This window comes from Neolamprologus multifasciatus, chromosome 8, assembly GCF_963576455.1.
Source record: "Neolamprologus multifasciatus chromosome 8, fNeoMul1.2, whole genome shotgun sequence".
Lineage (NCBI taxonomy): Eukaryota > Metazoa > Chordata > Actinopteri > Cichliformes > Cichlidae > Neolamprologus > Neolamprologus multifasciatus.
Genome location: NC_140446.1, coordinates 18,419,628 through 18,436,494, shown reverse-complemented (window position 1 = coordinate 18,436,494; position 16,867 = coordinate 18,419,628). Strand labels below are relative to the sequence as shown.

Genomic DNA, 16,867 nt, shown 5'->3' with positions numbered 1-16,867 from the left:
GTGGGACCAGTAACATCCTGAGTTTGACATGATAGCATTTATATAACCGGGCATTCTACTAGTCTGCTAGGACTGGGTTGTACTTTCAGATCTGCTACAACACTTCATGGCATAGATTCAACAAGAAATTTTGGGCCACATTGATGCGACAGCATCACGGAGTCACTGCACATTTGTCAGCTGCACATCCATGATACCAAGCTCCTGTTGAAGTTGGCTGTGGCGTTAAAACAATACTCAGCCGGTACTAAGGGATCAAAGTGTACCAAGAAATGTACCTCCACACTGTTACACCACCAGCGGCCTGAAACATAGATACGGTGACTGTGGCTCAGGGGGTTGGGAAGCGCATCTGTAAACAGAAGGTCGCCGGTTCGATTCCCGGGCTCTCTGTCCTGGTCGTTGTGTCCTTGGGCAAGACACTGGCGTTGGCCAGAGGCGAAGGCGCAATATGGCAGCCTTGCTTCTGTCAGTCTGCCCCAGGGCAGCTGTGGCTACAACACAGCTGTAGCTTGCCTCCACCAGTGTGTGAATGTGAGAGTGAATGAATAGTGGCATTGTATAGTGCCTTGAAAAGCGATATATAAATCCAATCCATTATTATTATACAGGGCAGGATGGAGCCATGCTCTCATGTAACCGATGCTAAATTCTTACCCTACCATCCAGTAGAAATCAAGACTTGTCACACCACAATGTTTTTTTCAAATCATACAATTTCTACCTGAACTCATTAGACGTTGGAGGCTGTTATTTGAGTTACTGTTATCTTCCTATCAGTTTGAAGTTGTCCAACTAATGTTGTCTCACCTCTGGCATCAACAAAGCATTGTGACCCAGAGCAGTGAGAGAAATGTCTAGTTTCTCTTTTTCAGACCTTTCTTGTAAACACTAGAGGTGGCTGTGTGGGAAAATCCCTGCAGATCAGCAGTTTCTGAAATACTCAGACCAGCCTGTCTGGCACCAACAACCATACCACAGTCAAAGTCGCTTAAATCACCTTTTTATCCTCATTCTGATGCTCAGTTTGAACTGTGGCAGGTAGTGTTCACAAAGTGGTTGGTAAATATATGAAACTCTGAAAAGTATTCATTATGTTTGAGTGTTTTAATGACAAATCTTTCAGTGATCTATAACTTTAAGTCTATTCAGTTTTCCACACACAGATTCTGAAAGAAGAACTTTTTGTTTTCCTTAAGCACAAGACGCCACGTGCATCACTCACTTTGCATCATATAAAGATCAGACGCTAGGTCTGAGCTGCGCTAATGTGACTGCTTAAAGATGATCTGTGCGGGGGATTGTGCTAAAGTGTTTTATCAAAGTCTGCTTCTGCAGACAAAGGTCTCGGGAGGATTTAAATGGAACTTTATTCGAAAAAATTGCTTTCAAAATATTATTCCCTGTGGTCGTTGGGGCTATTCCAAAGTCTCTTTAGCTGAACAAACACTCAGCACTGATCCTATAAACACAGAGCAAATTATAATTTGGTTTTCACAGCTGCACACACAAATAACTTGTCGCGTTTTATTTTGAAATATCCGTCCCCTGTTTGGAAAACACTGAGGAGAAATATGAAATTCCAGCAGAGACTCGCCGCTCTCTCGGTTCGGGGGCGGCAGGCTTTGGACAGATGGAGGGAACATATTGCTCACTAATGAAAGTCAGAGTGTATCGGCCCTCGTGTGGAGAAAAGGGACAAGTAGTATGACTCAAATGATACAAAAATAAAGCAGCATGTTCAACCAGGGAGCCTCTCGCTCTGGGCCATTACGGATGTTGATCAGCCTTACGTGTTTTTAACCCCACTCAGAAAATGTATGAGCTATACTGAAGTGTCAGCATGTCTGCTTACATTAAACATATGCGGAAAAAGAGCAGAAATAGAAACGAGAGTAAAATCTAGAAAACTTACTGCAAACTAGCGCCAGGATCATGCGGAGCAGCTTGTATGGACAGCGCATCCCGGCCCAGTTCTGCAACACAGAAGTGTCCTGTCAGCACAAACAACCACAGAATATCTGACCATGTTATAACAGCCCGTCAGGGAACAATTCAATTCAATTCAATTTTATTTATATAGCGCCAAATCACAACAAATGTCGCCTCAAGGTGCTTCATAGATACAGAGAAAAGCCCAACAATCATATGACCCCCTATGAGCAAGCACTTTGGCGACAGTGGGAAGGAAAAACTCCCTTTTAACAGGAAGAAACCTCCGGCAGAACCAGGCTCAGGGAGGGGCGGCCATCTGCTGCGACCGGTTGGGGTGAGAGAAGGAAGACAGGATAAAAGACATGCTGTGGAAGAGAGACAGAGATTAATAACAGATACGATTCAATACAGAGAGGTCTGTTAACACATAGTGAGTGAGAAAGGTGACTGGAAAGGAAAAACTCAATGCATCATGGGAATCCCCCGGCAGCCTACATCTATTGCAGCATAACTAAGGGAGGATTCAGGGTCACCTGGTCCAGCCCTAACTATATGCTTTAGCAAAAAGGAAAGTTTTAAGCCTAATCTTAAAAGTAGAGATAGCGTCTGTCTCCCGAATCCAAACTGGAAGCTGGTTCCACAGAAGAGGGGCCTGAAAACTGAAGGCTCTCCCTCCCATTCTACTTTTAAATACTCTAGGAACAACAAGTAGGCCTGCAGAGCGAGAGCGAAGTGCTCTAATAGGGTGATATGGAACTACAAGGTCATTAAGATAAGATGGGGCCTGATTATTTAAGACCTTGTATGTGAGGAGCAGGATTTTGAATTCAATTCTGGATTTAACAGGAAGCCAATGAAGGGAAGCCAAAACAGGAGAAATATGCTCTCTCTTTCTAGTCCCTGTCAGTACTCTTGCTGCAGCATTTTGGATTAACTGAAGGCTTTTCAGTGAGTTTTTTGGACATCCTGATAATAATGAATTGCAGTAGTCCAGCCTGGAAGTAATAAATGCATGAACTAGTTTTTCAGTGTCACTCTGAGACAGGATATTTCTAACTTTAGAGATGTTGCGCAAATGGAAGAACGCAGTCTTACATATTTGTTTAATATGTGCGTTGAAGGACATATCCTGGTCAAAAATGACTCCAAGGTTCCTCACAGTGTTACTGGAGGCCAAGGTAATGCCATCCAGAGTAAGAATCTGGTTAGATACCATATTTCTAAGCTTTTCAGCGCCGAGTACAATGACCTCAGTTTTATCTGAGTTAAGAAGCAGAAAGTTAGTGGCCATCCAAGTCTTTATGTCTTTAAGACATTCCTGCAGTTTAACTAATTGGTGTGTGTTATCTGGCTTCATGGACAGATAGAGCTGGGTGTCATCTGCATAGCAGTGAAAATGTATGCTATGTCTTCTAATGATGCTGCCTAGGGGAAGCATGTATAATGTAAACAGAATTGGTCCTAGCACTGAACCCTGTGGAACTCCATAATTAACCTCAGTGCGTGAAGAGGACTCTCCATTTACATGCACAAATTGGAGTCTATTAGATAGATATGATACAAACCACTGCAGTGCAATACCTGTAATACCTACAGCATGTTCTAATCGCTCTAATAGGATATTATGGTCAACAGTATCGAATGCTGCACTAAGGTCAAGAAGGACAAGCACAGAGATGAGTCCACTGTCAGAGGCCATAAGAAGATCATTTGTAACCTTCACTAAAGCTGTTTCTGTGCTGTGATGAACTCTGAAACCTGACTGAAACTCTTCAAATAAACCATTCCTCTGCAGATGATCTGTTAGCTGTTTGACAACTACTCTTTCAAGGATTTTTGATATGAAAGGAAGGTTGAAGATTGGCCTATAATTAGCTAAGACTGCTGGGTCTAGAGATGGCTTTTTGAGTAAAGGTTTAACTGCAGCCACCTTGAAGGCCTGTGGTACATAGCCGATTATTAGAGATAGGTTGATCATATATAAGATCGAAGAATTAATCAATGGCAGGACTTCTTTGAGCAGTTTTGTAGGAATGGGGTCTAAAAGACACGTTGATGGTTTGGAGGAAGTAATTATTGAAGTTAACTCAGAAAGATCGATTGGAGAAAAAGAGTCTAACTTAACATCAATGGTACTAAGAGTAGCTGTAGATAATATTACATCTGTGGGATGATTATTGGTAATTTTTTCTCTAATGATAAAAATTTTATTTGTGAAGAAGTTCATGAAGTCATCACTAGTTAACGTTAAAGGGATGGTTGGCTCAAAAGAGCTCTGACTTTTTGTCAGCCTGGCTACAGTGCTGAAGAGAAACCTGGGGTTGTTCTTATTTTCTTCAATCAGTGATGAGTAGTAAGCTGTTCTGGCTTTGCAGAGGGTTTTCTTATAAAGCAACAAACTATTTCTCCAGGCTAAATGATGATCCTCTAAATTTGTGACACGCCATTTCCTCTCCAGATTACGAGTCATCTGCTTTAGGGTACGTGTTTGAGAATTATACCACGGGGTCAGGTACTTCTGATTAGAGACCTTAGTTTTCACTGGAGCTACAGTATCCAGAGTCGTACGTAGTGAGGAGGTGAAATTATTAACAAGATAATCGACCTCTGTTGGGGTAGCGTTCAGATAGCTGCTCTGCTCTATGTTGGTACAGGGCATTGACGATGATAACAGTGGCTGGATTATATTCTTAAACTTAGTTACAGCGCTTTCAGAAAGACATCTACTTTGATAAAGTCCACTCTCCACTGCTGCGTAATCAATTATTGTAAATGTAAATGTTATCAAGAAATGATCAGACAGGAGAGGGTTTTCAGGAAACACTGTTAAATGTTCAGTTTCTATGCCATATGTTAAAACAAGATCTAGAGTGTGATTAAAGTGGTGGGTGGGTTCTTTTACATTTTGAGAGAAACCAATTGAGTCTAACAACAGATTAAATGCCATGTTGAGGCTGTCGTTTTTAGCATCAACATGGATGTTAAAATCACCCACAATAATTATTTTATCTGAGCTCAGAACTAAATTAGATATAAAGTCTGAGAAATCAGACACCTCACTTTCTCTCCTTGGGCCATATTTAGACTATGAGGAAAGACAATCCACATCCACGACAGAGAGAGGCGGCGGCGCTTACACGAGACAGAGGCGTGATTATGCACCTGGCTGCTCTCCACTTACTGGTTCCAATCCAGTAGCACTCTATTAATTAGGACGAAGATAATTTAAGGGAATGGCAGAATGGACCAATAAGTAGCCTTTGTAAATCCCTGCGGGGGGGGGGGGGGGGGGGGGGGGGAAGAACAATGGCATCCTGTCTTAGAATAACACATTTACTTTCCAGGATGAATAATTGCACCAGTCCCATCCTTTCTCAGGTCCCCAGCTGTTGGGAATATGACCCAGCGCTTCTCTTTTTCTCTCATGGCACAAAAAGAAATGGAGAATACCATGTAAAATTCAGGAGGGGTGTATAAATAAAACGTGCTGTGACCGTAGGTTTAAAACAAGCCAAGAGCAGGAATGCAGGTAAAGTTAAAGTAGTTTTTTTGGAAAAATATAAATGATTAATGTCGAGGAGGGGAGAGGTCAGCACAGCAGAGTGGGAGAGGAGGTCTGAGCTGGGAGTGATGTGATGTTGCTTCTGTCTGATGGGACACAGTTCGCTTTGATGCTTCCACTCTTGTAGGAGGTGAAGAGCAATCTGTAGCCGGAGCACGGCCACTGCATTTTGTCTGTTACAGGTCGTGTTATAATATTCAGGGGGCTGAAATGGAGAGAGACAAAACTTAATGTGGCTCCAAGACGGATTGTAAAGATTTTATCCAGAGCTGTACGTCTTCCAGGCAGTGAGGTACAGAGCCTGAAACCTTCCTGAACCTGAAAATGTCTTGGTTTCTTGAAATTTAAGAAGTCAAGATCGGAAAAGGTTTCAGAATTTCTTAACCCCTCCCCACCAAACTAGACAAAAACTCATCAGTGCAGAACTAAGAGGCGCCTTAAAGGATTTCCCAACAACAAACCGGCATCAAGCGTAACAGACCAAACAAACTGTAAGCTGCTGTGAGCACACAGTTACAGTTACAGAGGCTTTGCTTTGGGCCCGTCAGCACGTTTTAATTTCCATTTCTGCTGGCGTCCTCGCTGCCCACAGTCAACAGCGATTAGTTAAAGCCAGTCGTCAGATGTAACACCGCCTTGAGTTTAGAGGAGCATGAAGAAGCGCCTTGTGCCAAATACACATAATTGAATGCTGGGAAAAAGAAAGAAGGCTCTCAAAGCAGCATTGTGGGAATTCACTTCCTGTTTCATCAGCGGACACAAATAAAAACAGTAAAACACTTGCTCACTTGAGAGTTAATAATACAGATGACAAAAAAGAAAAAAGGAAGGGTCTAGTGTCTGAAGTACACCAGCCTTATACAACCTAAAGAATTAACCTTATTTTGTTAATAAGATGATAACAGATAACGAATATTCTGTGCTCGTGTGTACACGTGATCCTGCTGCAGCAGAAAAACTACTGGGTACACTTTATAACCAGTAGTTTTTCCTGATTAATGTCATAATTTCCTTGTAAATACACGGGATTTAATCTTTTCTTTTTTTAGATATGTTTACCTACAAATACTTAAAGGTGGGTACACTAGCATGAGGAGGTAACAGGTCAGGTTTTACAGGAAACAACAAAGTAATTATACTGTAAGTAAATTTAACTAGTGTCTAATTAATTTTACATAGTCCATGAGTAATTTTAAGTATTGAATAATTTAGTAGTAAAACAAAGGATGTTTCCTCATCTTAAGTTGTAACACTGTACATTTTGAGGCACAGGACATAATATAGAGTGGCTTAACTTTGCCTAACTTGCAAGGCATTTTACAGTATAGTTACTTACAATATCATTTATTTCTCTCTTCTTTCCAGTCGAAAAGTATTACAATTATTCATGTGGTTTGCTAAATTCTTTACACACAACTTAAAATAAATAAAACTGTATTTACCTACAAATACTTAGAGGTACACTAGAATAAGTGAGTAACAAGTTGTGTTTTTAGTGAAAACAAGGAAATAATTAGTAATAATAAGTAGTATAAAGGTAATTTGAAGTAGTGTCTGACTTCTGGGTATTTTACAGGAAAGAAGAGAAATAATACTGTAAATAATTTTAAAAGCTGCACAAGTTTGTGGATTTTAAGCATTTCTTAACGTTTCCACTTACAGGTATTTTACAGGAATGCAAACACAAATTATACTGTAAATAATTTTAAGCACATTGTGTCTCCTTTCCTGTAAAATATCTGGAAGGTTGAGCCACTATATTAGAGAGCCCTGAAAAGTACAACGTAAGCTTGGGAAATATTGTTTGCCTTTCCAGTAAATTACCGGGAAATTATGCAGTACTGCAAATCACTTACAGAACAATTTGTGTCTCCATTCCTTAATTACGCACTACTTAAAATTCCTTACATACGACTTAACTTTACAGTATAATTATTCCTTTGTTTCCTGTAAAAAACAGACTTGTTACCTCCTTATTCTAGTGTACCTACCTTTAAGTAAGTCAAGATAAATATAATTAGAATGTAATTTCAAGTAAAATACGTTGAAATTGCATTTAATTAGAGAAGAATTATAGCCTTGTTCACGGGCTAGCATTTCGTAAAAGTAAAAACAAACAAACAAAACAGTGAAGTCCACGCTGTAGGTCTGTTCTGACATTTTGTCCCTACCAAAAACCGTTTTCAGACATAACAATGGAAGCCACGATGATGATGATGATCATCATCATCATCATCATCTCTCATCTCATGATTGCAGTTACCATGACGACATTGGCCAGATGCGCTGAGCACAGAGCGTAGACCCCCCCGGAGCCCCCCACCACTGGAGCACGCATGTCGGTGATGGACACTGTCAGCGAGCCTGCACAGACAGAAAGAGAGAAGTATATTAGGAGTGTAGGTGTGAGAGAGCGCACACGATGCAGACAGAGAGTGCGTTTTGTGTGTTTTAGTGAAAGAGAAACAGACAGCATTTTAGAGCAGAGGGGAGAAAAAAAAAAACCAAAGGCAGCGTCAGTTTGCTCATCACGCAGCAGCACAAGTCACCTTCCTCACAGCATTTTTCCAACAGTCTCAGTGTTAAAATCACAACGCTCACAGGGGCTGTGCTACATCAGCCGACCTTCACGTGCCCTTTTATATTAAATCCATGGCCCACTCCTAAATATGTACACACACACACTCAGGCAGGTTTGCGTGTAATCTGCTAAAACTGATTACATAAAAACATAGAGGGCTGAAAAGTAACGTTTCCTAATTGGACTTTCCTTCGGGAGGCTGATGTCTGATCAAAGCAGGGCCTGAAGAACATAGCGAAACCTTGCTGAGGAGGATAATGTCCAATTTGTGTGCTCTAAATGCTTTGTGTTAAATTCATGAGCGACGTCTAATCTGGGATGTGCAGATATGGAAAGAAGCCAAATGGGTCTAAAATGATAGTTTAAACATAAAAAAGAGTGGCAGTGACAGAGGGAAGAGCATAATGGCACAACACCGAGTGACTGCACTCTTACGTAACGGTCACAGAATATGTTTTGACTTGTAACAGCAGGTGTAAATGATAAAATTAACAATGGCTGAATGCCATTCGCTGGCTCACGGTCACGCTGCTGTGGCTTAGTGGGACAAAAACGGGATTATTTACACCTGCGCTTTTCCTACTATGACATGTCAAAACGGCTGCTATGAAGAGGCTCATTTACCAACCAGCCGGGATCCAGCAGCAGTTATTTGATGCCTTTTAATTTACTCCTTTGGAGTGGCGCGCTTAAAGTCACTGTGTGCACAGGTGTCTTCAATTACTGTGAACCTCGGGTCAGGTTTGGCAGAGCAGCGTTTAAAAAGATGTGATGTCGTCTGTGTGTACGGCCTTATAACAATTACGGTGATGTAACCTGTCCCACCCTTACAGTTGCATTTCAAGGAGCTGTCACTCATGCCCACCCCGAATCCATGTTTAAAAGGAAGAGCTGTGTGGCAGCTTTAACCTTCACCCTGCGTCATGATCTGTTTAAGTGAGAGCATTTTTCTACAGTCACTCTACGGTCGACTATTAATTAAATGGAGAAAAAGCGGCACTTACATAAAACACGACATGTTCAATTAAATTACATAATTCTCTTGGCCTCTCACTTGCCCTATGAAATAAGGATTTGCACCTACTGAGGCTTTATTTTGGTGCGCAACATGCAACAGTTAAAAAAAATGTAAAGATCTATTTATAATGAGACCAAAGGGTCACTGAAATTACAAACATTTACATCAAGTACATGTCAGTCAATCAAGCAATTCTGAGATCAGTCAATGTTTCTGTACATGAAAGATGAAGGTATAGTCTGTAGCTAACTAGCAGACATATTCTGCACTAATAGAGGTTGTTCTGGCTCGCAAGGGAACCTTGCAGCTGCTATTATTGTTACTTTTCAAGTACATGAGAAACTTTGAGTGTTTATGACGTACAATCACAGGCTAACTTATTAGAAACACCTGTTTAACTGCGCATTAACACACAGATATATACAATCAACCAATCACTTAGTAGCTGCTTGTTTAGGCATGTATTAAAGCATGTAGAAATGATACTGAACGTGGCGCAGGATGGTCTGAGTATTTTGGAAACTCCTGATCCACTGGACCTTTCCCAGACAACCATCTCCATAGTTTTCAGAGAATGGGTTGAAAAAGAGAAAATATCCATCGAGCAGCTGTACTCTGTGTGAATATCTAGTTGATACCTTGCTATATCCAAGTTATGCAGCCGAGCATCTTTGAAACTTGAAGCAGATGAGCTACAGCAGCAGGAGACCACAAAGGCTTGCTTTTCCTGTCAGCTAAGAACAGGAAACTGTGGCTACCATTCAGATGCTAGAAGACTGGAAACATCATTGCTTGGTCTGATAATTCTGGACTTGCTGAAAGATCTTGTTTTCTGGGGTCAGAATTTGGAGCAAACAACATGGTCTGAAACATCCCGCCTTGCTTTGCATTGTAATGGTGTTTGGGAAGTAATTTCTTACCAACCTGAAGCAATTGTGTGATGCTTTAATGTCAATATGGAAGAAAATCTGAGCAATGTTTCCAGCACCTTGTTGAATCTGTGCAAGGAAGAATTATGGCAGTTTTGAAGGCAAAAAGGGGGTCCAACGTCATGCTAGCGAGTTGTATCTAACAAAAGGTCCAGTTAGTGTAAGTGAACAGTTATTCTGTTAAATGTAGCACTGGCAGCTGGCATTTAAAAAACAAAGAAACAAACAATAACCTGTAAATACTGGCAAGGCATTAGTCATGTAAACACAGCTCCTAAAATGAGCCTTACAAAAAGCAAAACCCAGAGAATCAAGTGACAGGAAATACGATGAAATAAATCCCACAGTTTAGTCCTGTTCCTTTGTCACCTGTCTCTTTCTTCCTTTCTTCTGTCATCTCTTTCCCCTCACCAGCCAGTGTTGGAAAATGGCTGCCCCTCACTGAGCCTGGCTCTAACAAAGGTCTGAAAACGGGATTCTTCCTACCCAAACATCGCCAAGTGTTTGATCAAAGGGGACCATCTTTTCGTTGCTTTTCATCTGCTTCTAATATTGTAGGAGCTTCCCCTTAGAACATAAAATGCGTTGCTGACTGTTGCTCTGACAAGTGAGACACGTTTCTCGACACCAGAAAAAGTTGAGCTCATTCTGCATCGCTATACGAACTCAAACGCTTGTGGGCTGCGTCGCATGTTCACACTGTCCCTAAGGATGCGTTTTGAGAGCCGTGCCTTCAAACAATGTGACAGCGAACTTGACAGTGCAACATTTTGCTATACGAGTTGAATGCCAAGGCGAATAAATGTTTGTTCACAAAAAAAGTAATAACAAAAGCAGCCAAAACACAACACAAAATTACATTTACAGTGTTACGGTGTTTAAAAGGTATAACCATATAATTGTTGTGAGAAAAAAAGGATTGCTGTGACGCTATGAAGTAGGACAGAATTCCAGGCTGGAGAAATCGCTGTGGCGGTTTGCTCGCGAGGACGACGTTAGCCCCTGTTAATTATGCAAATGAGCTGATAAGGGAAGCGGAGAGGGCTGATAAAACAACACAGCTTCTTTTTAATCACAGCTGGGATTTGCTGGAGTTGTGATCTCAGATCTATAATGCATGTTGGAAGATTCACATTCTGTATGTGTGTGTATGCACGCACACTGGGACCGCACAGAGTAAACACGGTCTTAAAGAACGACTTGTCAGCCCGCGGTGCTGGTGATGATCGTGGAAAGACAGATGGTAATCAGAATGTGTTGCTGAGCCATTCATCTCTCTTCGCTCTGACACCTATGGGCTATTTCATGTGGATTTATGGTGCATATGAAGGTTGGTGCTTCAGAAAAAGATTTGAGAAGATTCACAGTGGCCCATTTTTTTGTAGCTCCACCAAATTGCAATTACACAGTGTAGCATACAGTATGTGGTCTCTGATCTCTTCAAAGTAAAGAAAAAATTGATTTGGAGCAACTTCAGCAGCATCAACTTCTGAGTTCCCCCTTTCCGCTTCTTCTGGGACTTTCCTGCAGTTAATTTATTACTTCCATGCATTAGAGCCGGGTGATATATTGATATGAGAGATATCATCTGGGATTTTAGTTATGCTAATGCAATTGTTGTTAAATATAGTCTTTTATTGGCCTTTGAATTTCAGTTTAGTTAACAGATTCTAATCCATTTCCATGCCTGCCTGCAATTATAGCTGGAAGCATTATATTTTCCAGTTGCTCCGTTATCCATCCCATTTTTTAAGAAATTCAGAGGAAATGTTTTTTTTTTTTTTAAAACACATTTGTACCCAATGTCGACTATAGAGTCAGGGATGAGTTGATTAGATTATGAAGTCTAACAGTCAAGGTCACTGTGACCTCACAAAATACCTCAAGAATTCATACATTCGTTCAAATATTGACACAAATGTTTATTAGATAATGAGGAAAAGTTTACATCTGAAAAGTCAACTTGTCTGTAGTGATGTGTGCTGCTAGGTTGGATATGTGTATGAAGGATCCACATTTTAGAAGCTGTAGCTTGTTTGCAGCCACATCCTTAATTCAAACGAATGGGTTAAAATAGTTAACTAAAACTAACACAGAGGAACAGTCAGAAAACCAACTCAAACTAAACTGAATTAAAAACAAAACTTCAAAATTAAACAAAAATAAAATAGTGCTGGTCAGATCCTGTGCACCTCTCAAGCTTACTGCTCATCCTCAGCTAATTCTTTGCTAGCAATCTGGTTGACACGCTCTGTTCAACCGACTTTAATACAGGAAAAATCAAATACGCAGGGGCCAGAATTAGTATTCAGTTTGTTGGTCCTGCGAATTATCAGTGCACCTTACTCAAAGACCTTTTCCGCTACATAGTTGTCATTTATAAACTGCTTGCTACAAACCTTAGCATTACAGCTAGCTAGTGGAATCTTCCTTTCAGTGCAGCTAGTTAGGAATGAAGAACCACGTGCTACTTAAGAGGGAGATTACGTGGATAGTGCACATGCCCTTTAGACTGTTCTTTAGTTTTAGTTTGGCTATTTTCCAACTACTGATATACTGTTACTAGTTAGCTAAATTGAACTAACGTATGACTATTGGGCAACCAAACAAACCATCATGTATTTGCACAAGATGGCACTGCATATGCTCCAAAAAGTTGAAGTCTAAACACTCTTTTCTTAAATCCAGCTTCACAGACAGTGTTAAATCTGTGACAGTGTCATATACTGTATTTTCTAATGTCTTAAAGTGGTTGCTCAACTTTAAGTTGCATTGCTTTTGAGAAATCACTTTACCTTATAGAAAATATTGTTTACATATCCAACAGAAAATATGAATTTGGGTCATATATCTGTCACCTAACAGATGTAAAGTACAATGTTCACTCTCTCTTAAAGGGAATTATTGGCCCTTTAACATCTAAGTGCTTAGTTACTTTAGCCAAATATGACTGGTTGCAGTTTACTGCTAGGCTGATATCAGGCCGGTTAGCGTCAGCGCTTTTATGATTTGCATGCAGTAAAACCCAAAAGTTAAAAGTAATAAGTTACATCTCCTCATAGTTGTAGGGACTGCAGAGAGGGTATTCTCAGTGGGTTCATTACTATCAGCAAAGCCTAATATATGTGACCTCAAAGGATCCAAAATGAATGTCAAAATACAGCTGGCAACAGCTTTATGAGCAGAGAGGTTTGCTGACTTGCTGACTCCAGTACAGATCACCTCATTTGAGGAGACACTCAGGGATGTGACACCACCATCTGCAGGTGAGGAAGAGGAAACAACCTGGGACCTCCGGCTCGGAGGAAGAGCAGAGCCCCACAGGGAGGATACGAACTGCTATCTCCTCCTGCTCACCCGACTTTGGTGAGAGGCTTCTGAATACAGTATGAATACTGAACAAGCACATCATGTGGGCTCTTCTGCCTCAGGGGATTTAAGATTTAGGATTCTCGCACTCAGCAGGAGCTGAGACGTGAGGAGTGCGATTACTTCAGCAGTGAGCCGACACTTTCCATCTCAAGCACATGATATTTATTGGCGCTGTCATCATCATCAACATCCTCAAATCTTTTTGTGAGCTTGCAACATCCTCAAGTCAACTGCAATGTAGACAGTAAAAATGATGCATTTTATAGAGTGTATAGGTCAACTACACACTCGGGGCTATACTCTGTCTGCTGCAGTAAAGTCAATGCTGCTCACAGAACTGAGCCTCTCTGTCAAACCATACATGGATACTCCAGGCTGCCCTTAAGCAGTGGGTCAAATTGGGATTTCCAGTCTCTATGGGACAAGTGGTGGTAAGGTGATCGCAGGCCAGAGTTTGACAGTGCCCGAGGCTGTGTTGCTGTGTAGCCAGTAAAATACAGGCTGTGCCCGAGTACAGTAAATGTTCTAACCTTGAAAAATACGGAGAAACATGACACGAGGCTCTTCAGTGTCTGCAGCTATGTGGCCAACTATCAACCGTGGCTACTTCAACTATTTATTTTATAGCTAAAGCACTTAAGGAGAACATTTTATTAAATGGATGTTTAAAAGGCAGGTTAATGGTTGTAGATAGTTTGGGTTAAAACTAAGATAGTGAGGGTTCAAGAGGGAACAGCACGATAAATTTAGCAAATGCTTTCTGGAAAAAAAAAAACGAGTTTTTGACTGTTTTCTTTTTTTCAGATAGTCTGCTTTAACTGATTTTTTTTCATCACCTATGAAATGGAACAAGATGATTAGCATATACAACCTATGCTTGCCTGGGCAGCTGATAGAGGAAGCATTTTACAGTCCTGTGAAAAAGAATGGACTTTATACACTCCTGTTAATACCCAAATGCACCCTTACTGTTTCAACAGAAATTAAGAGGGTAATTCAGAGGGTTGTACCCAGGTAATCCTAATCATATACATTTGAATAACTGATCATCAGTAAGTGTAAGCACCTCTATAAAAGCAAACGCTTTGGCAGTTTGCTGGTCTGCAGCTTTAATACTACAATTTTGCCAGGAGTGGACGTCCCAGTAAACTCAGTGCAATGCTCAGAGAAACTGCAAAAATCTTTCGAGACTCTACATGTGTTATTTAGCATGTGAAATGTTAAAGTTTATAAAAGTACAATTCGAAACAGAAGTCAGGCGTGTTTAGAAAGGGTTTTGCATCTGAACAAACCACAAGACTCCCGGAAGAACATCCGTCATAGCATATCAGCACAAACACAGCATATAATCTGACAATCACGGTGGTGGAGGGGTGATGATTTGGGTTCGTTTTTTTCCTTGGATTCATTGACTTGAGCATGAACTCCTCTGTATGTCAAAGTATTCCAGAGTCAAATGCGATCCTGAGATTGGAGATGCAACAGGACAATGATCTCAAGCATAGCAGCAAAACTACAACAGAATGACTGAAAAAGAAAGAAATCAGAGGGTTGCAAAGATCCAGTCAAAGTCTAGATCTTAACCTGACTGAAATGATGTAGTGGGACTTCGATGCACTCAAAATAACTGATATGTTGTGTTTAGTTTCAACACAACTAGTGAAAAGCAAACACAGCACATCAGCACATTGTAAAGAAGAGTGGGTCAAAATTCCTCCACAACAATGTGGGAGACTGACAAAGTGATGCAGAAAACAGTTTCCTCAAGTTGTTGCTAAAGGTGGTTCTGAATTATGAGGTGCACTCTCTTTTTCACATAACTGTAACTATTCATCCAGCAAATACTAAAGACTCGATATTCCAAAAACCCAACAAATGTCCAGTATTGTATTTTCTTTTCATCTTTGTTTGGATTTCATCAACTGTTGAGGGAAATATCTGGTTTTTCAACTGCTTTAAGCTCCATGTTTACCGGATAATCACTCTGGGTGTTATAGCTGTTGGGTCAGGTACATTACAGTCAGGCTTTAGCATTTTTTTCCACTGGAAACTGTATCGATGAGAGTGGACCAGACCAGCAAAGCTTCAGGCCATGGGACCAAAATAATGAGCTAAAAGACTCTAAAGCCCCGAGGAGAAGCGCGATTGGTGATTTATCTGTGGGGGTTTCAGTATGTGTCACAACTGTCACTTTAAGGTTGGTCATCTGAGTCATTGGTAATACAAAAATATTGACTACTGCAGATTAAAAAAAGAAAACAAAACAAAAAGAAAAAAAAGAAAAACAGATGCCGCATTAAAGATTCCATTCAGGAATGTAAAGTACGGCTGAAAACATTAATATGGATTGAGATGCATTTCTAGGTTGGTCAGCCAATAAATTACTCAGGAGAGGACAATTAAAGGATAATGAGTGTTTATTTATTCAGGTGGATGAGTCAGTAAAGAGAAATCGGTTTCTATTTGCTGTTTCAGTCTGCCGGTTTAAGTTCAAAAGAAAGACGACCTGAAATATATTTTCAATACATTTCACTGTGAGACATTAAAGAATTTAAGAGAAACGGTTAACTTGATATATAAGGTTCAATTACTTAAAATGGAAAGAAGCTTCCACTTAAACTATCAGGCAGGAAAACACCTCCTCACTGATACTGTTAGACTGTTAGCTTTTAGGTTTGCTCTATGTGTACACAGTCACCTCAGACATCCTGTATGCATTAAATCTTGTGGCTCTGCACAGAGATGTGCTGTAGTCAGCATCTCTGCATCACAGGGCTGCCTGTGTTGGCTAATAAACTGAAGAAATGCCAGATCAGATTTATTTACTAAGCACAAATAAGAAGAGGGGTAGATTGATGGAAAGAATGAGTGCATGAGGAATGGTGACACAGTCAGGCTGCAATCATGCAATCAGATCTGCAGGTTCTACCTCAGTGTGCTGCCATTTAAATTTTCTGCTGTCCATTTAGAAGAGTTCCTGTTAAACAAGCTAATCACGATGCTGCTGCTTGTACCTGCTGTTTTAATAGGAATCAGATTAAGTAACAAATACATAGGAGCGCACTGTTTGTGAAATTTGCGTGGATTATTTTGTTTCTTTGGGTTAAAAAATTTATTGTGTAAATATGAATGCAATTCTAAACAAAAAACACCAACATACATAGGCAAAGCTGCACATATGGTGATGGTGTTAGATCTTTTAGGATGACATTATTTCACACCATACTGAATGAACTCATGTGAAAGAATAAAACTGCCAAAAATGTCATGTCTGCAATTAATATGCACGGCCCTCAAATAATAATGTTCAAAATCTGGTATAGTAAAAAGAAAGTACATAAATTCTAATCTTTGCATGTCTTAAAATGGGTTTAATATAACATCACATGACCAACAACACGTGACATATCATACCATCATTATTTATTAAACAACAGTTAAGCATCACCTTAACTGATAATCAGCAAGTG

General features: G+C 40.3%; 1 protein-coding gene across 5 annotated transcripts in view; it reads right to left on the bottom strand.

Moving 5' to 3' along the window:
• rhbdl1 (rhomboid, veinlet-like 1 (Drosophila)) overlaps nucleotides 1–16,867 on the bottom strand; it is a 65,961-nt gene that overhangs the window by 2,479 nt on the left and 46,615 nt on the right. For all 5 annotated transcript variants that reach the window (XM_085171494.1, XM_085171498.1, XM_085171497.1 and 2 more), the window contains 2 exons: nucleotides 7,761–7,861; nucleotides 1,916–1,976 (listed from right to left, as the gene is read on the bottom strand). In XM_085171494.1, coding sequence (XP_085027620.1) covers nucleotides 1,916–1,976; nucleotides 7,761–7,861 — 162 coding nt within the window. The remainder of the gene's footprint in view (nucleotides 1–1,915; nucleotides 1,977–7,760; nucleotides 7,862–16,867) is intronic.